General features: G+C 49.8%; 1 protein-coding gene across 1 annotated transcript in view; it reads left to right on the top strand.

Moving 5' to 3' along the window:
* Positions 1-20,785, top strand: part of LOC120599391 (solute carrier organic anion transporter family member 3A1) — a gene marked incomplete at its 3' end in the record, with an annotated part of 215,010 nt that overhangs the window by 34,979 nt on the left and 159,246 nt on the right. The window contains exon 2 of the mRNA XM_039858464.1: positions 16,846-17,311. Within this exon, the coding sequence (XP_039714398.1) occupies positions 16,846-17,311 (466 nt within the window). The remainder of the gene's footprint in view (positions 1-16,845; positions 17,312-20,785) is intronic.

The raw sequence follows: 20,785 nt of genomic DNA, 5'->3' as shown, positions 1-20,785 counted from the left end.
CTGGAGCCTGTGCGTCTTAGGAGCAGGTTGGAGCTAGCCGGGAACAGCTCGAGACTCAGACAATTAAGGCTGAGGCCATTCTTCCGGTCCACAGGCTGCGATCCACGTGGGGCGCGATCCCTCTCCAGCGACTCCAGGAATTTGCTTTGTGGGGACACAGAAGTCCCTGCTCCTCGGTCCCTTGGGATCGGAGTTCCCGGCCATTATTTCTCAGCCTGTGGCAGTGTAGGCACAGGTCTTCCAGTCCGGCCTCCAGAAGGACATTTGAAAGGATGTATTCTACATGAAAAAGAAGGCTTCGAAGCAAAGTGACCTGTGTGGCAATAAGTCATGTGACTTCCTCTATATAAACATTGCGGTATTATTACTAACACAGCGCCTTTACCCTGTGTCTGGGTGGGAGAAATGACAGTCTGGGGACCTCTGGGAGCGATATTATCGTTAATTTATATGGAAAACACGTTGAGCATTCCTAGATCCAAATCATACCAAATGTGCTTAACTACGTCCAGTTTTACACTACACGTAACACCCTTTCGCGGTAGTAACAGTGGGTGATCAGTTTTGTCAGACTCCGAAGCAGTGCCTCCAGCAGTGGGTCCATTTCTTAATGAAAAGGGCAAGGAACTGTCCACAAGTTTAATACGATACATTTCACTTTCAGAGCGTTGGTGTAAGGGAAACTTCTTGCCATGCTGTAGGATTTCGGGCTGTTTCGAAATGCGTGCACTCCCTCCGAGAAGGGGGGCCAGCTCAAGCCTACTGATCCTCCAGGACCAGCGCGGAATGTGTTACCGAGGCGGGATCCCACGTGGACACTTTTGGGACACGAAGCTCACGTTCGATTCCTGGGAGAAAAATCACTGTGCCTTGCCATCTGGTTTCCCAGCCAATACCGTTGATTTGTGGTGTTTCTAGCGGTTCTTTAGACCCTGCCCTGCTTTGTTTCGTGGGAGACGTCGCAGCTGTTTGTTTGTTTAGAGTTCACACTTCACGCTCGTGCTCCAGCTCTGTTCTCTCCCATCTTTTGAGTTCCCAGGTGCCGTGGTATTTATCGTTAAAGGTTATTAGATTATCGTATGGTAGTTGGTGTTTTTATTAGGTTCTCCCCTTATGATACAGGCAGGTCTTCCTTTTAGAGCCTGCATAGATTTTTTTTTTCTTTTTTTTTTTAACTAGGGAGCTGGGGATATTGAACTGTCTCGACCTACCTCCGTCAAAATGACCAATATCCTCTGTATCTTCAGTAAAACCACTCACTTTGTTTGTGGTTTTCCTCTTCAAAGAAGCTGGGTTCCTCTCATTCCCAGTTTGTTTCTCTTCTCTTTACGGAGTCACAGCTTAGTCCAGAGAGAGCTGCTTCCAAGGAAGAAACAAGCCTGGCCTAAGAGATCTCTTCCTGCAATGTCTTCAGTTTGTAACTTGGCCCTAGATTTAAGGCAGGGACTTTTCTCGTGTTTATGCAAATGCTTCCAGCATGAGCATATGCACCTCTCTACCCTGTACTCGGCAAACCAGCCCCTTATTTCCTCAGTGAGGATCCAGAGTGATGGCTGCAATCACAAAGCTGAAAAACTTTTATCTGCCAACAGAATAAAAGTCAGATCTATATGTGTCCGCAGCTGCTTCTCAGAGGTGGAGCTCCAGGCAGAAATGATACGGGGGGGTGATTCTTTTAGAGCAGGGGTCCCCAACCACCATGCCATGGACCAGTACCGGTCCGTGGCCTATTAGGAACCGGGCCACACAGCAGGAGGTGAGCAGCAGGTGAGCCAACGAAGCTTCATCTGTATCTACAGCCGCTCCCCAGCACTAGCATCTCTGCCTCAGCTCCGCCTCAGATCATGAGGCGTTAGCTCTCATAGGAGTACCGGTCCCTGGTGCCACAAAGGTTGGGGACTGCTAGTTTAGAGAACAGGTGTCCCGGTGTAAGTAAAGGTGAGCTTTACATAAGATGTTTTCCATCAGGAAGTGCTATGTCTTGTAGGAGAATGGTCGGAATTATACTTAAGAAATGTCTCTACGGTGCCAGCTGTGATTCTGCTAAGACGTATCAGGAGCTTAGAAGCCAGACAGTCCTGGATTGAAATCCTGCCTCTGCCACTCCCTAGCTGTGTGACCTTAGGAAAGATATGTAACTATCCTGATCTTTAGTTTCCTTTGGAAAATAGAGAGAATGATGCCTTCTTGGCGGCTGGAAAGTTGTGAGAATTCATGATCAAGTATGGTAAGTTCCTACCACACTGTGAAGAAGTTGCTACCACAATGTGAAGAAGTTGGATGTTACAACTAATCTCTTACCCTGGCTTTTACAGTTTGGGGATCAAAATAAAGAACCAACAGCCTTCCGATTTCTGACTGCTTCATCTTGGCTCCTTAACCGCCGAGATCACTCATGTCAGGGCTTTTCTCTGCTGGTGCAAATGCTTGGGACCGTCATCGTGACAAAGCCAGTTTCCCTGGACACCAGCAGCTGACTGGATCAGTTTGCTCCTGGGTGCCCAGCCAAGGCAGCAGTGTGCCTGGGGCAGTATTGGGACCGCATGTCCGAGGCTTGCATTTGCAAGACCACCTCCTGTTTTCTGACCTGTCCAGGCGTCCTGCGGTGGATGACGTGTCAACGTGAGGAGGGGTGCAGAGGCTGTAACTGCAGGGCCAGAGCCGGGTGAAGCTGAGTGTAAAAGGGAGCCTTTGCTCAAGATGCGGAGTGAGATGCAGAAAGCACATGTCCTTGGCTTGGTGCTGGTGTTCTCGGCTTCCGTGAAGGTGTCTCTTTCAACACAGTTTATTTTCTAAGCATGGAGTCGTAGGGAGATAATGTGACCCACTTAACACGATCGGGCTCCAGCCTCTCCAGGGGATGTATCCACTGGCCGTTCATCACACACCCAGCTTCCTGCTCAAGAACCAAGCTATGACCCCAGGTCTCTAGTGCACAGAGCAACATGCTGTCAGCTCTCTGGCCCCAAGTTAGGCAGTAGCCACTTTCTTACCGAGGCGAAGAATGTACTGCTCTGTGTATCCAACTGCAGAGGCAAATACCTTTGTTCTAGAAGCTGGAGATGGCAGTCTTGTCAGAGAATGTATTTTTCTTTTACATTCGATACTGTTTCTAATACTGTCTTAGACCTGCTTGTCTGTGCTGTTTCTCTAAGCAGTGTGTCTCTCCTGGCTCCTAGCTTTTATTAGCTATAAAACCATCTCATTTCCATAATTGCTCTTGTCTAGCCTGGTACTATTATTCTCTGGCCTCCAGAGCCATTTGGGTTTCTTCTGGAGGGGCCAAGAAGCCTGAACTCACTTCCTCGTTTCCAACTGATTTGGAAATATTCAGCTAAAGGAATTTAACTCGCAGAAGCACAAGATGCGGGCATTATCCTCGGTGGGTTGGGGTCATCTTCTCGTTCTCTTCGCCATGGGACCCCCGAGCGTGCCTTCTCAGTGGGGGCAATGTCACTCCTAGTGGAGGGAAAGTCGCTTCTTGTGGGAGGCGGAGAGGTACAAAAACTTACGTATAAAGCATAGATATACAATATATAAATAGATATAGTACGTCTGTGGCATTAAAATTTCATGGAAGTTTTAGAAATGTTTATAAAGGCTCTCGAAAGGGCGGGTTATAATGAAAACAGGGTCGAAAAACACTGCTCTAGAATTTTGCCCTCCATGCGTCATACTTTCCATTCACAGAAAATGCCTAAAAGGAGACCCACCCGGTGAGGAAGTGGCCAGGTACGGTTCTGTGAGGCGCAGAGGCCGGCATATGTCCAGCTGAACTGCTGCTCAGACTCGTTGGGGAAAACCGCCCATTCGTTTTAGACAGCATCTGAATTTCGTGGAGAGATTTCAAAATGCCAGCGCCCGGGCCCCACCCCATAGGTGCCCCAGACCTTCTGGAGGTGTAGCTATCACTTGAGTGATTCCAAAATAGCCAGATCAACACTCAACCCACAACCACGGATCTGGAACAAGGAGAGGAAGTAGCTTAGGTTAGGAGCTGACGCAGGGCCAGAAAGTGAGGCTGTTCTCTAGGCCTTGCTGACCCCACCCGTCCTCACCTCTGTGCTTCAGCAAACTGCATGGTGCGGGGTTCCCCAAACAGACCCCAGCCTCCCCCACCTCGACACGTCTGCTCACGACGTTCTCTCCCCTCGGGGTCCCCTTGCCTTCACCTGACACCTGTCAACCTTCTACTTTTCTCCGAGACCGAGCTCCAGTGATGCCTCTTGCATCCCATTTTCTTGCACTTAACACATCCTGCCTTACATTTCATTCATGGGTACATGTTGTCTTTTTGTTCTGTTTCAGTGAGGTATCATTGACATACCAGGAAATCCGTTCATTCTAAGTATATAATAAAATGATCTTCAGCAAATGTATAAAGTCGTGCGGCCGTCACCACAGTCAAGTTTTAAAACAGTTCCATCACTCCAGAAAGTTTGCTCTTGCCCGTTTGCAGTCAGACCCTACCCGACTCCCAGCCCCACCCCAGGCCCAGGCCACCTGATTCCTTTCTCTAAAGATTTGCCCGTTCTGTGTATTTCATGCAAACGGAATAATATAATATACAGTCTTTTACATCTGGCCCCTTTCAATGAGCATAACCTTTTTCAGGTTAATCTACATTATAGCATGCATTGGCAGTTTGTTCTGTTTCATTGCCAAATATGATTCCATGGTATTGGAATTTAGTCGATATTAGATCAGTTGGGTTGGATTACTATTGGATTTATGGATATACCATATTTTGTTTACCCGTTGATCATTGATGGACATTTGGGTTGTTTCCATTTGGGAGTTATTATGAATAATGCTGCTATTCGCTGTCTTTGTGTAGATATATGTTTTCACGTCTCTTGGGGAGCTTGGGGGTGGAGTTGCTGAGTCATGTGGTAAACATATATACCTTTATTTACATATTTTTTAAGCTGTCCATTTGTTTTTTCATAGCGGCCATAACCATTGCATCTTTTACATCCCTACCAGCAATGTATGAATATTTCTCCACATCCACATGAATGCTTGGTATTGTCTGTGTTTTTTTTTATTATACCCATTCTAGTGGGTGGGTAGTGGGACCTTGTGACTTTTATTTGTATTTTCCTAAAGACTGATGATGCTGAGCATCTTTTCAAATCCTTACTAGACATTTGTCTGTCTTCACCAGTAAAATGTCGACTCAGATTACCTATTTTTTAAATTAGGTTGTTCGTCATTTTATTGTTGACTTTTAAAATCGGTAGAAAGTATTCTTTCATCATCTTTCTCCTTGCTGATTTTCTGTCTAGCTGTATTGTCAGCTGTTGAGAGGCATAATGACATCTTCCACCATAGTCATTGGATTGTTTATTTCTCCTTTCATTTTGTCAATTTTCGCTTCGTGTGTTTTGGGGCTCTGTTCAGAGGTTGCTGCGGTCGGGTTCACATGTGCCATTTTGTAATTTGTTTGACGTCTCATGTCTTCTTTGTTCTGTTTTTTTCCTTATTGCCTTCTCTGTGTTCAATAGATGTTTTTCCCATGTTTCGTTTTAATTCATCGTCCCCTATGTTTTGAATTTTTTTCTTCGCGATTGCATCTACCGCATGCATCTTAAGTCCTCACAGCCCACTTCAGATTGGTGCTAACTTAACTCCTGTAAAACTTTGTCCCGTACAGCTCGGTTTCTTCCCCCTCCTTTGTGCTATTGGGATATGTATGACATCTGTATGTATCCTGAGTTTAACAGTGCAGCGACATTGTTTTGTGTGACCCTGTGCATTCTAAAGCTGTTAATGGGAAACGTATATTTATACTGCCTTTTGTATTCACCCACATATTTCACTTCTCTGGGGCTCTTTATTTCTTAGTGTATATTTGTGTGTGTAGATAGGTTGCTGTGTGATATCATTTCCTTTCCACCTGAAGAGTTCCTTTCGTATTTCTTGCGAGGAAGATCTGTGGGTGATGAAGTCTCCCGGTCTTTCTCGATCTAGGAATCTCTCTCTTTTGTCTTTGGTTTCAGGTGATAGTTTTGCTGGATCTGGTGTTCTTGCTTGATGGCACCACTGAGTGTGAACCGCGAGGCTGCTGGTGTGCATGGCCAGCCCACCTGGAGGAGCCGCTGTGCCAGCCACAGCGTGGGCAGCACGTGGGAGGGAGGGAAAGAACCCAGATCCCCACTCATTTTGACAGAGGTCCAGTTTTCCGTGAATAAATGTTCCTCAGTTAGTTTATGTTTTCGTCAGTTTCCAGAGTCTTGAAATGGTTGTTTCTGAGACCTTTATCGTTGTTCTTTGAGGAGGGGGTTTGTCCAGCTTCTCACAGTGCCGTTCCATCCCCATTGTTTCTCCCCGTCGTCCAGAGAGGAAGAAAATCATGTGGTCATTAAGAGAATGGACTCGTGCACCAGATTGTATGGGCTTCAATCCTGGCTCCGCCATTTGTTACGTGCGAGACTTCGGTCAAGTCACTTAACCTCCGGGCCTCAGTTTCCTCATCTGTAAAATGGGGATAATAACAGTACCTACCTAGTGGGGTTGTTATAATATACATAGAGCGCTAGGAGCAGTCCTTGGCACATTGTAAATGCTACAAAACATGAGCTCTTATTATTAGTTCGGTAAGGGCAGGGCCCGCATCTCAAATTTGGGGCTTTAGTCCCCGCATTGCTGGCCTGGTGCCTCGCACAGAGTCAGCGCATCTGAGCCTCGGGTCCCCTTTCCTGAGTGATGCTTGGCATTTGGAGGGAATGAGGGCAGCTCTCAGAGAGCCCGCAGGTGCGAGGAGGAAGGATGGCAGGGGCCGAGGAGCAGATGGCTTTGTGCCTGGCCGAGGCCAAGCGGGGGTCAGTCCTCATCTTGGGCTCACGTGCGTTTTCCCTCCCCGCCCCAGAGACTGCCAGAAATGCCCGGTGCTGCTCACGGGCCGTGCTGCAGTGAGTTCAGCACAGTCGCCGCCGCCCTCTCAGAAAGTTCCCCTGCATCAGGCGTCTCCGGGAGTGGGGAGAGCAGCTTGGCCGCGATGCCTGTCTAGGTCCTTGCTCAAAGGGAGGTGGGAGGGCAGAGGGACTCGCTGTGTGTGGTCACCAACCCCCGCTGCTGGTCTTCTGCACAGAGCTGTCACGTCCATGGGTAACTGGTCCTTATCCCTCCAGTGAATGCAGCTGGGGTAAATAAACCAAGTCTGGGCTGAATTCAGCACCTCGACAGGACACCTTGGTGCAGGAAAGTGTGCATCCTGCACAACTATATGCAGTGGCCTGGCTCGGCCCCCATGTGCCCCATTCTGGACTGCAGACGTGATAAGGCAGCCTTTGACCTCAGGGACCTTTCGGCCTTCACGAGGGACGCCAGACATGCCCAAATCGTGATGGCTGTGCCATCTCTCTTCTACTGTACCGAGTACTGAGGCTGCGTGGGAGAAGATGGAGGCAAGGAGGATTCATAGCGGAGGCGGCACGTGAGCCCCCTGTTGCCAGACCAGTAGGGATTCCTGAGGTGAGTGGGTGGGACAGGGCACTACGGCTCATCTGAAGACCCGGGCATGAGAATGAGCCAGGCCAGCGTGGGAACATGCACAGGAGGGAGGGGAGAGGCAGAACGCGGTCAGATCTCGGCGGGTCTGTCACCCCAAGACGAAGAGCTCGGGCTTTTCCAGGTGGCAGTGAGCGTCATTGGGGAGTTTTAGGCAGAGAATCAAGTGAGGATGGATGGAATGAGGTGAGACAGGAAGGAGGACAGTGGCCCGGGCAGGTGCACCTGGGAGGCTTCAGAGATGAGGCAGGGACAGCGGAACTGAGGCGGGCGGGGTCTGGAGAGGGGCAGAGGCCAGTGGGATGTGGAGCCAGGGACAGCTGTCGGGTTTGTGGGGCCAGGGCCCATGCAGATGCCAGTCAGAATACGGATGTTCAGAGAAGGGATGAGAAGGGCACCAAAATGTAGACCTTCTTATTGTCGTGGAAGTTTTTTAATGCTGTACATGAGCAGACACTGTTTTCTTATGGTCTGTGTTTATCTTACACCCGGACACACAAGCTTGGTAACCATATTATTTTCTCATCAGCTCATTCATTTCCGAGAGAGGATGTAATTAGGGGGAAGTAGATGGTCTTGGCTTTTAGGATTTAACCTGACCTGCCTGGCGGCGCGCTCTTGAAGAATTTGTGTATACCGATTTCGTGCCCTGCCTTGGTAGCAGTGGTTTAAAAGTGCTTGACTCCTGTGGAAGGACAAGTAGGATTTGAAGACCAGGAAGAAAAAGAAATGAAATGCCTGTGTGAAGCCCTGGTATCCTACCCCATTGCTATAGCATGGCTGCAGGTTTGAGTGTGAGATTCCTAGTAAGCAAAGCAAAAAGGGAAATAGAACTAAAGTCATACTGTGTAATAGCCTTTGGTTGGAGCTAGCCAGGCTGAGAGGAACAATAAAATTAGCTGCTAGGAGCACCAGAGCTTTTACTAGTACTTAATTAAAAACTTCTTATATCAGCTTTAACATAGTGTTTCTGAAAGTATGTATGTGTATACACACACACACACACATATGTGTGTATATATATATGTGTGTGTATATATATGTGTGTATATATATATATATTTCAAGGGATGCTTAGTATTAAAAAAAAGATTCCATAGTCAGGAGAGTTTCAGGAAATGCTACATAATATATATTTTGATGAATGATTAACAAAGAATGTTACTGTTTGGAATTCTCATGTAAATCTTGTAGTAAAGAAACCTGCTCACCTTTGTTCAAAATTATATGACTTCATAACTCTTTTCTTCCCTGCATAACTTTTAACCATGACTAATACATATTTTTAGCAGCAAGTTTGGTGAGCAGTTTGCTGAGGGCTCCCTCTGCTTACCTGAGAGAGCCCATTAGCCTTCACCCCCAGGGTCAGAGCAGCTCGCTGAGGCAGGGAGTGACTCTCTGCTTCTCTTTATTCTGGTAGAGAGAAGCTTTGTTCATCCTCTGTGATAGTTGTCTGTTTTCATCGTTGCCATCTCTATTATACTGTGAGCTATTTGAGAGCTTCTCTAGTTCGTGCGTTAGTTCCTGGTGTGGCACAGGTGCTCATTGTAGGGTTTTTCAATTCATCTGACAGTGAGCCTGGTCTCTAGGCGATGTAGAGATGCCTGATTCTGTAAAAACAATTCTGCTTGGGGAGTGTGTGTGTGTATGTGCATAAGTTGTTAATACGTTAGACGGAAATCTTTCTTAAGACTCTGTATGGTCCTCTATACAACTTTTGTTGAACGCTGAGGAAATCTTTGAACTCCTACAGTTCTTGAAGTTTCTCTAATAAAAGAGACCTGGCACCACAAATTTGTGAATTGAAAGAATGTCTGCAGTCGTTGTGTGAAAGGTGCTAAACACAAACTATTAATAATATAGCCTGATGTAAAAATTTCTGGTGTAAAAATGTACAGCTCAATAACTGTGTGGAAGAAAATTCTATTAATTGTACCCAGCAGAGATGGGAAAACCTTTGTTTCCCTGTGAGGGACCACAAGCCATAGAGAAAAATCGCTGGTGAGATTTATAAGTAGGAAGTAATTAAATGTAGAGCTCTTTTAAAGAAGAGCATAAAATGTTACACATTTTCCTAGAATTAATTGACTATAAGGTTTCACTAAATATGAGGAATAATAAAAAGTTTGCTAACGATATCCTTTAGAGTCATTCAGGGAAGAGAGCTGCTTGGGAGACTAGATTGATGAGAGAAACTAAGAAACGGGGTGTGAGGGAAAAAAAAAAACAGTCTGAGGAAGATGCAGGAAATGGCAGAGACGAAGTTTTAGAGAAGGAGACCAGTGAGGCCTTTCTAAGGAAAGCTGGTCGAGATGCTCACTCTCAGGATAATCAGAGGAAATGATGGTGCCTTTGTTAAAAACCCAGGTTATGGAGAGGGCTGGCGGATTCTCAAGATACTGTCACAAAGATGGGCAAAGCCACGTTGCGCATTTGCAACCCCAGGCATAACGTCATTCACAGTGATGAACGTTGCGTATTTGAAGCTTGTGATGGGCTGTGAGGGCAGAATTGTTACCTTCATATTACACACGGGAAAAGGAAGTTACAGGCGCCTAAGGTTCGTGGTTAGTGTGTGGCTCTCAAAACCTCTCATGTTTTCCATCCGCCTCCCCGCATCCCCCGGGTACCGATGCCCTCCGTGTGAGCTGGAGGCCAGAGTTAGTTATCTCTAAATTGGGGATTCTCTACATCATTCTTACTCAGCTTTTTCATGAAAATGGTCGTGACATGCCACCCGTGTGTCACGTGGTCACAGTAGAGGCTCAATCATTCCATCAGAAATAAAGCAACATGGACTGCATGGCTCTCTTACCTGGCCGACCTGTGAGGTGGGCGGGCGGGCGAGCGATCTGTTTGCCACCTGGGCAGTGACAGGAATTGCGTCTGTGTTTTCTTCCGTTACCTGGTTCTGCATCCCTTGGATCCTGGATTCATAAGTGAATGCCGTGTTTGTGTGCACCCCTTCCCCTGTGCCCTAAGTTACTTGCTGCTGTTCAGATGACAAACAACCACACAATGCGACTCACTTGGTGAAACTGCTTCTGCTGCCTCAGCACGGGGGAGGGCTCCCTGGACTTCCGTGGTTAAGCCCCTTCCCCCCTTTACTGCAAGAAGACATGTCCTTGGCACCTCAGACAAGAAATTAAACTTGACTTGCAAATTATTTTTATTGGATCAAATAAGCTTGCATTAAAGTTGTGACTAGAATGACTTTTTGTGTCAGAAGCAGGAGTGCCTCACAAACTTGTTATAAATGGCCAGCATTTTTATTATAAACACGGGAATAACGTGATTTCCCGAACTGGATTGGCAGAGTTTGGCGATGTGTGGTCTGGGGCCAAATCCAGCCCGCTGCTTGTTTTTATTAAAGTGTGATTAGCACACAGCCGTGCCCATTGTTTGCATATTGCGTATAGATGTTGCTAGGGTGGGTCCAGTAGTTGCTACAGGAACCATGTGGCCTGGAAATCCTAAAATATTTACTCTCTGGCCCTTTGCAGAAAAAAGCGAGCCAGTTTCTGTTCCAGAATCCCGACAAGGGGACCATGCATCCTTTGTGTGACTACAGTTTAATGTGAGGTCGACATCTCCTGGACCATTTCTGCCTCTGCTCCCTAGCGTGGGCCTTGCTCCTGCTGAGCATGGGGTTTGGGGGTGCAGCCTCCTCCAGGTTCACCAGGGGCAGCCTGCTGGCCTCTGTCGTGTCCTCTGCCCCTCAGAGCAGAAATGCTTTTAGACGTTGGCTCTCCTGTCAGCCTCCCAGCTCTCAGGCCTCACCTGTCTCCAGGTCGAGCCCAGGGAGACTCCTCCAGGGTCCTTTCGGCTCCGCCTTCCTTGACCCAGGCCTCCCACCAGGCTGCGGCTCTGCTGCATTTTACTTCTGAGGCGCCTGTCACGCATATGTGCTCCTCTGACGGTCGGCCAGCCCTGCCCTGCCTAAGCCTCGTTCCCCACCAGCACTGTTGAAATAGTTCCCCGGGCAATCTTTGCTCACTCCATACAATGCAGTGCGGCCAGGGTCGTGTTGCTACCCCAAATCCAGGGCCGATCCTCCACCTGCCTGCAAGGCCGTTCTATCTCAGATCACTCCTCACAGTGCTGAGGCCAGAGCACCTCCCTTATTCCAGGGGTGGCGTGAGCTTGCTCGCCGCCACGCCAAGCCTCCCACGCCGCTGACCATTGCTCCCGGACTGCTGTCACCCCCCACCGCCCTGCTCTGCCCAATCTATTACCATCCTGTGCATCCTTGTTGAATCCCAGACAGGTTTTTCTCTGCATGCGGTGTGTTCTTACTCCCTTGAGCTCTCTGCCACTCTGTTATATGCGCCCCGTATCAGAGGCTGTGTTACTTGATTGCGGCTTTCTGCTCTCCCCAGACTATAAACTCCCACAGGCCAGGGATTGTCCCTCAGTCATAGTTAGATTCCTTGCATCTGCCGCGAGGCAAGCACTGTGCATGGCATCGAACTGGAAGTCACACAGAGCGTGCGCACCTGTGAGGACGGCAGCTGTTCTGGGCGTCTGCTTTGAGCCAGCCGTGACCGAGCACCCACTCCAGTAAGGACTGTCTGCACGCACAGATGTGGAAACAGGCTCAGAATGATTGACTCGGGTAAGCGCTGGCGTTAAACTCGAAATTCCCCTGCTCCAGCGCCGCTGTCATATGGCCAGGTGGCACTGTTGCGAACGTGCACGCACACGCGCCCTCTCCGTGGCGTGAGTACCGTGCATCTATGCACACACATACCTCTACCTGCCTGTGCGTAAGAGTCACCTTGGGAACTTCGAAAATACTCATCCCCAGGCCCAGCTCCCAGGTTACGTCAGCGTCTTTGGGGGTGAGGGGCAGGCGCTGGTGTGTTTTAAAAGCTTCCCAGGTGATTCCAGTTCCAGTCCAGGCCCCACTGTGCAAGGCAGGGTCGAAATGTGGACAGACCTGTGGAGGGCTCGCGAGAGCAATCCCGACCTGTAGCCGCGGCTCCTATGAAGTTGGCGGCTCGCTGAGCTCCTGATAACCTCGGCCCTTCGGGAGATTGGGATGGCTCATCTGCCCCAGGCCGTGGTCCCTGGCGTTTCCTGTCTTGTGACAGCGTGGACCCAAGTCTCCCTTTTGGGCTGGGCCCCCATCGCTGTGGTTGGCCTGGACATGCCTCAGGCACCCTAAGAGGCGAGCCTTCCAAAACTGCAGCCCACTTTGCCTTATGTGGAAACGCGGGTCTCTGTGACCTGGAAATGAGGGGGTGCTTTCGATTTGCAGCTGACTTAAAAACTAGGCTCTTTAATCCTGAGTGAGGTGGGCTTGTTGGGGAGAGAGTCCAGCGGGGCATAGTTCTCAAAGCACAGCACCATGGTCAGCACCATTGGCAGCACCTGGGGGTTGTTGGGACAATTCTCAGATCCATCCCAGACCCTCCGCACTTGGAGCTCGGCAGGCTGACACCCTCTGGGTGACTCTACTGCCATGAAGGGTGACAGCCACAGGTCTACATGGGTGGTGAGTAGTACGTGGGTCCCTGAAATGCCAGTTGTATGGTCTTCGGCCCCCTTGGGCATCAGAGACCCTGGGAGCTTTATAAAACTCCAGGCTCCCTATATTTTCACCACGGCTCCGGGAGATTCTAAGATGCGAACCCCCTTTTTTCTTTTTTTGAATTGTGGTAGCAGAAATCGGAGAAATATTGCATTCTTTTAATAATGACTTCGTGTCCACTTGGCGCAGGGCAAGATCACGTCCTCTTTCCTTTTCTTCCTGGCGTTTCACCTGCCTGGTCCCTAATTATCAGGACATTTTCCATCAGTCCTGTTACCCGTTAAGTGAAGACGGTCGTTCCCTTTAGCATGGGTGTTCCTCATCGCCGGATTGTTCACTGCCACATAAAAGCCACAAATGGGTTTTATGATCTCCGGCATACTTAATTAGTCTATCTTCTCAAAATTGTGTTTTCAGTGAGTGAAGACATTAGCCTCTGATCTAATTGATCCACAAAGCATCTTTTTAGCATGTTTGTGTATCTTAAGTGTTGATCCAGGGGGGACGTCTCTGAGGCTGAGTTAAGGAGGTACAGACTCTATGACTTCCTGTCACCCCCGTGGATCACCCTGCCAAGGGCAGGTTTGAGGCAGGATGGGCGCCACAGGCACAGGTGTCAGCTCTTTCTAAAAGAGCCAGTTGTATTTCTTGTGCTCCTGGTTGTCTCTATCCCCACCACCCTTATCTGCCATCATAAATGTCCATACCTGTGCCATAGTTTATGACAGGGCACACCTGCCCAAACGGATATGCTGCCTAGTCTATATGTCATTAAGCCTCATGGTGGAAATGAAATAAGTCTTCTGCCCCAGCTGGTCCCACCTGTCCACCCTCCCTCCCACTTTCACTGTCCTTTACCCCCGTGGTGGAGGTTGCCAGGCTGCAGATACACTAGACGGCTCGAAGTGACTGTGGTGCACTCAGGGGACCCTGCCCAGATGTATCCCTGTTGCATTTTTGCATCTGGCCTCCTCTAGGAACCTCTCAAGACTCAGCACAAAGGCCTAGATGGAGCTCCCAAAGCACCCCCACCTTCTACGCGGTCAGGCTACCTTCTTTGGGGTTCCCACGTTGCCTACCTCTTGCACGCCCCTGTTAGAGCACGTATGCCATCATGCTTGTTGTAGGTCATGAAGCAAAGGAGTGAATAAACGAATCCTTTGTTTTTACTCGCCAGACCTTTCAGAAAGAATTTCTTTGGGAGCATTTGAGAGCTATTTTGGTGAGACTGGAACTCACTAAATTTCTTTTCGCGACAATTGCAAATACTTGGTGTTTGGAAAATAACACTCTAACCACGTAACTAGGGGTGACGGAGTTGTGAGCTGGCCTCGACTTGGTTAGAAAGCCCTGTGGAAACAACGATCGGAATTGGAATGTGGGAAACAGAGGGGCACACGGGTGTCCCGTTGTCGGTCACAGGCGGGGGCCTGTGCCGGGGTGAGAACACTGCTCTTCAGAGCTTTGCCGCAGGACCAGTGCTGAAGGAATGACAGAGTCATGCGTGTCACCGTGTTAGCGCCGTGCAGCTCACAGAATCACCCAGGGACCTTTAACGAAATCCCAGGGCCCGGGCTGCTTCCAGACCAATGGGTCAGAAACTGGGAGGGGCCAGGCATCTAAAATTTTTTTTAATGCTTGCCAACCGCTTCTACCTGAAGGCAGCTTGGGGAACCACGGGGCTAAAGGAGTCTGTTTCAATGTGTGTGGGGTCGAAAGTATGGCTAAGAGGCGTCTTCATGTTACATTTCTTTTTTATAATAAAGGCCGAGCAGAGGTTTGCTAATTGATCATCACAGGCGCACGTGGTGTGTGCGCGCAGGCACGTGCATATGGACATTACTAGGGAGGTTGTGGCTGCCTGGGTGTTGATAACAGTGCACATGTTTGTCACTTGGAGGAAGGCTAGATTCATGGAACTCACTCCCCACCCTTCCTGAGCAGCATACGCCCAACCGATAAGTGCATGCAGCTCAGTGGCCCCCAAAATATAATTCTGTGTCTTCAAGTGCTTCTAAAATTGCCCCGTTCATTTCCATTGCCAGTGTATCGACTTAGGCCTTTTCTCCTCTCTGTAACAGTCCAGCCTTTTTCTCTACGGGCATGTTCACGTCTTCGCTCTCATGCCACCCGTTAGCCACACCTGGGGTCACTCGTAGCTTTACAAAGCCTTTGATGCTCCCCGATGCTCCACAGATAATCGATAATGGTTATAGATAGCCCTTACCTAGCATGTACACCTCGGTGTTATTTACCCCTGGCACCGGCCCCACGAGGTAGCACTGTTAGCCCTATTTTACAGGTGGGAAGGTGAGAGCATGTGGTAACTTGCCCAAGGTCACAAAGTCAGGGCGGACCCAGGCTTTTGGGCTCCAGAGCTCTGACTCTGCACCCCTCTGCTTCGCCGCCTCTCCCTGCTCTCCTGCCCGTAGGGGAAGGCTGCTCTCTGCTAAGAGACTTTGCATTCATTGGGTCTGACCTTCACAGCCATCCTGCTAGGTGGGGATTTTTCCTGTTTCACAGAAATCAGGTCTTGGACGGGTTAAATAACTTGACCAAAGGCACAGCCAATTAAGGAACTAATAGTTGGTGCCCTGCCTCCCTGACCCCACCACACTACACGGGACTGTCTAATTTCATTAGGCTGGCACCTGTGACTATACTCTGTCCCCAGCTCACCTTTCCAGGTACTTCCATGCCATTATTAAGCCACGCCACCTGACTTCGCTCACACTGTTTCTTTTGCTGGAAACTTCTTCCAGCGAGGGCTGTCGCATCCCCTGTGACGGAAACTCTTGCCTTGCTCATAATCCCCTATCTGGAACCTGCAAACAGCAGGAAGCAGAGGCCATTCATTTCCGCTCTCCCTCAAGAAGCTCGAAAATAAAGCACCTCCTCTTGACCACCCCCTCCCTGCCCCAGGTGTGATGTTTGCATCACGAATGTCACATCCAGGCACTTCGTGATACCCTTAGGTCCATGCCCACCTTTCTGCTAGGTGGCATCTTCAGGCCAGGTGTCGTATCTTCCTTGTTTGTTCTGTCTTCTGCGTTAGGGCGTAAGGTAGCCAACAGAAGCTATTCTGTAAATGTTTGTTCAACAAAACTAAAGCAGACAAGAATGCCAAGGTGGAAAAGTCATAAAAATATTTCATCCAAGGGGCTTTGGCACGGAGGGCTGTAGGGCATAGAGCAGTCAGGGATGTATTTACCTGGTGGCTTCTGGGGACACCTACATTGTCTGGAAATTTCCAGAGTGAAGTGAAGAGCTAACGATTTGCCTCATGAGCTCATCTAGCTTGTCCGTTTTGCCACCAAGGTTTTTGTTTCATTTAGTTTTTATTTATTTTCCTTAGGTATGCTAACACGGTAAAAAAAAAAAAAAATGAAAAAGGAACGCAAAAGCCTGGCTCCTAGGCCCGCTCAGCACGGGTTTTTAAAATAGGATAGAGTCGGGAGCGTGTGAAAACTGTGGACTCCTGGACTTTCACAGGACACCTGGGCCCCAGATCGCCGTGGGGTGGGAGAAACTGTGCTTCCTGAATAGAGGCAGAACCATTCGGGACGGACACAGGTGCCAAGAAAAACTTCTTTGCCACTGGCAAAGTTAATTCTTTAACGGTGTAATTAGGGTTATCATAAGTTAAGTAAACGTTTTCTAGACTCTTCAGGTTTAAAGCACTTTGCACAGGTGCCTTTTCGCATCAAGGACAAAGGGGCGCGGGCGCTGCGAGGCCGGAAGGGGGCCTCCTCCGTGGCGGCCACCGGGATGGGCGTTGAGATTTCGTTTTGCACCCGCAGGTGAGCGTGCTGACCACCCTGGAGCGGAGGTTCAACCTGCAGAGCGCCGACGTGGGGGTCATCGCCAGCAGCTTCGAGATCGGCAACCTGGCGCTCATCCTCTTCGTGAGCTACTTCGGGGCGCGCGGGCACCGGCCGCGCCTCATCGGCTGCGGGGGCATCGTCATGGCGCTGGGCGCGCTGCTGTCCGCGCTGCCCGAGTTCCTGACCCACCAGTACAAGTACGAGGCCGGCGAGATCCGCTGGGCCGCCGAGGGCCGCGACGTGTGCGCCGCCAACGGCTCGGCCGGCGACCAGGGGCCCGACCCAGACCTCATCTGCCGCAGCCGGACCGCCACCAACATGATGTACCTGCTGCTGATTGGCGCCCAGGTGCTCCTGGGCATCGGTGCTACGCCCGTGCAGCCGCTGGGCGTCTCCTACATCGACGACCACGTGCGCAGGAAGGACTCCTCTCTCTACATAGGTAGGGGCGGCCCGCCCAGGGCTGCGGGGCTCTTTCGTGCGTGCGCGCGGCGCGTGCGTCACCTGGGCGTGTGGGCAGAGGAGGGGCAGGTGGGCCCGTGAACCTCGTGTTTTGCCAGAGCCATGGTTTTCGGGCCTGGCTTCAAAAACTCAGGGATTTCGAAGAATGCTGATGTCTTGAGTTGCACCCCCAGAAAATCTGGCGTGGTTGGTCTGGGGTGCAACCTGGGTGTGGAGCCAGTTTTGAAATGCTCTCAAGGTGATCCTGCTGTGCAGGATTTGAGCTCTGCTATGGTAGAGCATTAACTGACCTTGGGTGGGACTACGTGCTTAGGAGTTTTAGTTTTATTTATCTGCCTGTGTGTGTGTGTGTGTGTGGGGGTGGACTTTGGCTGCCTTGCACTAGCCTCTACAGTAGACTTGGGGTCTACACATTGGAAACCACAGTTTTTAACAATCAAAACAATCTTTTGGTCATTGTCCTGTTGAAACTCAGAGAGAGAGAGAGGATCGCATTCCTGGCATTTGGTACCAAAGTTGGTGACCTAGAGTCATATTTTTTTTTTCCCCTGTAACATGGGTATGAGCTAGAACTGGGTATTTTGGAAGAAATAAAGTACATGTGAGTTTTTAACAATTATTTTGCGCTGTAAGAGCTTCTGATGCTGTATACTGGAGGGATAGAAGCCGTTTGCAGACGTGAGGTTAAGAAATATCTGAGTGGTGAATTGCTTTCACAGAAAACAGAGTCCTTGGTCAACATCACTGCCCTGGGCCCTTTTTCATGACCATTTGTAGAGTGAGGGCCGGCCTGCCCAGCTTCCAATCCCTTGTCTACCAAGTACAAGCTGTCACCCAGTGCTAGGCTTTGAAAAAATCACCTCTACCTGCAGAAGCTTTGTGCCTCCCCCAAAGTAGTGTGCCTTGAGATATGAAGTTTGTCATAACATAGAGGTTTGGGTTACACAGAGTTTAAACAGAACTCGACATAAAGCATCATATCTGCCAAGCTTCCAGCACACGCTGCCCAAGCTTTCTTTCTGAGACAAGTGGCTTGGAACAATTGCACACATGAATGCTGATTTCCCGCTGTGCCTTTCTGTCCCAGCTATGGAGTAGATTGTTTTGCTGAAAAATGTGTTGTAGGTGTATGTTTCAGCCCTCTGTGAACAGGCTCGGGGTGAAAAAGGTGGCCTCTGTGAGCCTGGTCATGTGACCTAATCGGGGAACACAAAGCAGAAGAGAAGCCTGGTCAGTCAGACATGGCCAATCCCTCTCCCCATGGGGTTAGCGGCTTCCATAATTGTTTCTGAAGGTGAGCACAGAGGCCTAAGGGAGTCATCGACATTTTGTTACTTTTAAAGCTTGAGCGAAAGCCATTCCATGTGACTCTGTTACAGACTGGGACATGGGACACAGCATGTAGTCTCGAGGTCCAGCCGGACAGTGGGTCTCTGACCTAATGGATGCCACCCTGGGACCCTAGGAGAGATGTCTTCTGGCAGTGATGACAGCCAGTAGGCAAATCAGAGCACAGAGAAGGAAATGGGGCGTGCGAGGCTGAATTCTTGTCTCTGATGATAGAATCGAGTAGAAAAATTTCTCCCCAGAATTGCTGCTCGAGCTGGACCAGTGCTGATCACCTCTGCCCTGGGCTTCCTGCCCGGAGCAGTGGGCTCAGAGCCCTCTTCTGGGCATCCCCCCTGATGTGTCAGGCTGTGGTGCTTCCAGGCACAGGATGGAGCCTGGTTTGAATGCGCAAAGCTTCAGGGTGAGGAGGCGTTTGGTTTCGGGGGTGGGCGGTGGGGGCGAGGGCGGGCGTGGGGGCGGTTTGAGCCCTCGTCTCTGGGTGTGTAGCCGGGCGGTCAGTGGCAGGACGAGTGTTTCAGCCAGACTGGACGTTCTGAGTAGGGAGTGTCTCCTGTTTGCATGGTGCATGGGCGTCTTGATCGCTCTGGTCCATCAGGCCAGATTCCAAAACCTGACAGCATGCGGCCGTGGAGGCGGACTCTCCGAGTGTGTCCGAACAGGTTTCGTGGGTCTGAGCTCACAGAGAGCAGCACGGAGCAAGCCTTCTGCACAGATTGGCCTCAATAGGTGGCCTTCTAGTCCAGGCACGGTTTGAATTCTCCAGGAGCAATTTAAGAGAACTGTAGTCTATGCAGAACATAGCTGGTTCATTCACTAATTGTACAGGTCGTAAAAAAGTATTTGTGATCATGAGAATATTTTATCTCATTTATCTCCTCTGCTAAGGAGCTAGTTCCTGAAGCCACTTAACTTTGCTTTGCAAGTATTAGGGGGAGCCCACTGAACAGAATCAATATGAATCGTGGCCTCTTAACTCCCTGCAGAGAGGAGGCACGTCTAAAGGGGCTGGTGCTGGGATTGTGGGTATAAATGTGTGCCCGCTGGGGTGCGATAGCATGCGTGCTTTCCGGTTCCAGCTCCCACAAAGCTGGTTAAGAGAACGAGGCCCACACCTTGCTGTCTGGTCATAGGCCTAAAATGTGAGCGTGGGCTGGAGATTGGAAGGCTCAGAAATATTGCATGTGCAAAACACAGGTTGTTCACTGCTGATGCTTTCCTACGGGTGTCAGCGGGAGACGGAGAGTAACCTTTCAGTGTTCAGGCCGCAGGTCACTGGTGGTGGGACCCGCCCCTGGGCTGCCTGCACAGCGGGTGCCTAGGTGGGCGTCTCGCCATGTCATAGACCCCACTACTACCAGGGGGAAGTGACGCATTCCATCTTGAGTCGGGCCGATATTGTCCACTGAAATGACCATTTGCTTTGGCCTCTTGTGGCCGAGCCGCTGCCAGACTCGAGGATTCCTGGATGGGCCGCTGACAAGGGGCTTCGCTGGCTGGCACCAATGTGCGGCTGCTCCTTTGCACCGTGGGGAAGGAGCCAAGGGAGCTCATTACCAGGGGACAGAACCTGGCAGGCTTCTCACTGTGGCACCAGTGCGGGAGCCAAGCCTCCGGCGTGGCTAGACAATGACCCGTGGGTGGCACGTGGCGCTCGCTTTCTTCCTGGAGGGACGGGGCAGGCAGGGTGGCAGTGGAAGCCATTCGATGGGGTCCAAGAATTGACTCCTTGAGAGTCCGCACCTGCCTCTAGCCCATGTGGTGACCCTCCCTTAGCCCAGTTTTCTTAGCTGTCCTATTTCTTCAAGTTTAAAACATGGCTCGTTGTATTGTCGGCCAGAGTAAATAGGCTTATGTCACGGACTCACTGTGTCTTCTCGTTAGGTTGCTGTGTCAATGGGTTGTAGCCTTGTTTTTTTTTTTTTTTTCTTGAGGAAGAAATAGCCAAAATAAGAGTGGCAAAGACATTTTAAAATAACTTCATAGTTAAAAGGTATTAACATGTCCACTTTCGACAACTTGGGAAGTATAAAACAAGAATAATTTGAAAATAATGACTCTTAGCTTTATGATTATATAAAGTCTTTCCGCATTGGTATTTTCTCCA

This window comes from Pteropus medius, unplaced genomic scaffold (genome assembly GCF_902729225.1).
Source record: "Pteropus medius unplaced genomic scaffold, Ma_sr-lr_union100, whole genome shotgun sequence".
Taxonomy (NCBI): domain Eukaryota; kingdom Metazoa; phylum Chordata; class Mammalia; order Chiroptera; family Pteropodidae; genus Pteropus; species Pteropus medius.
Note: the sequence above shows the minus strand (reverse complement) of the source record. Positions and strands in the feature narration are given on the sequence as shown.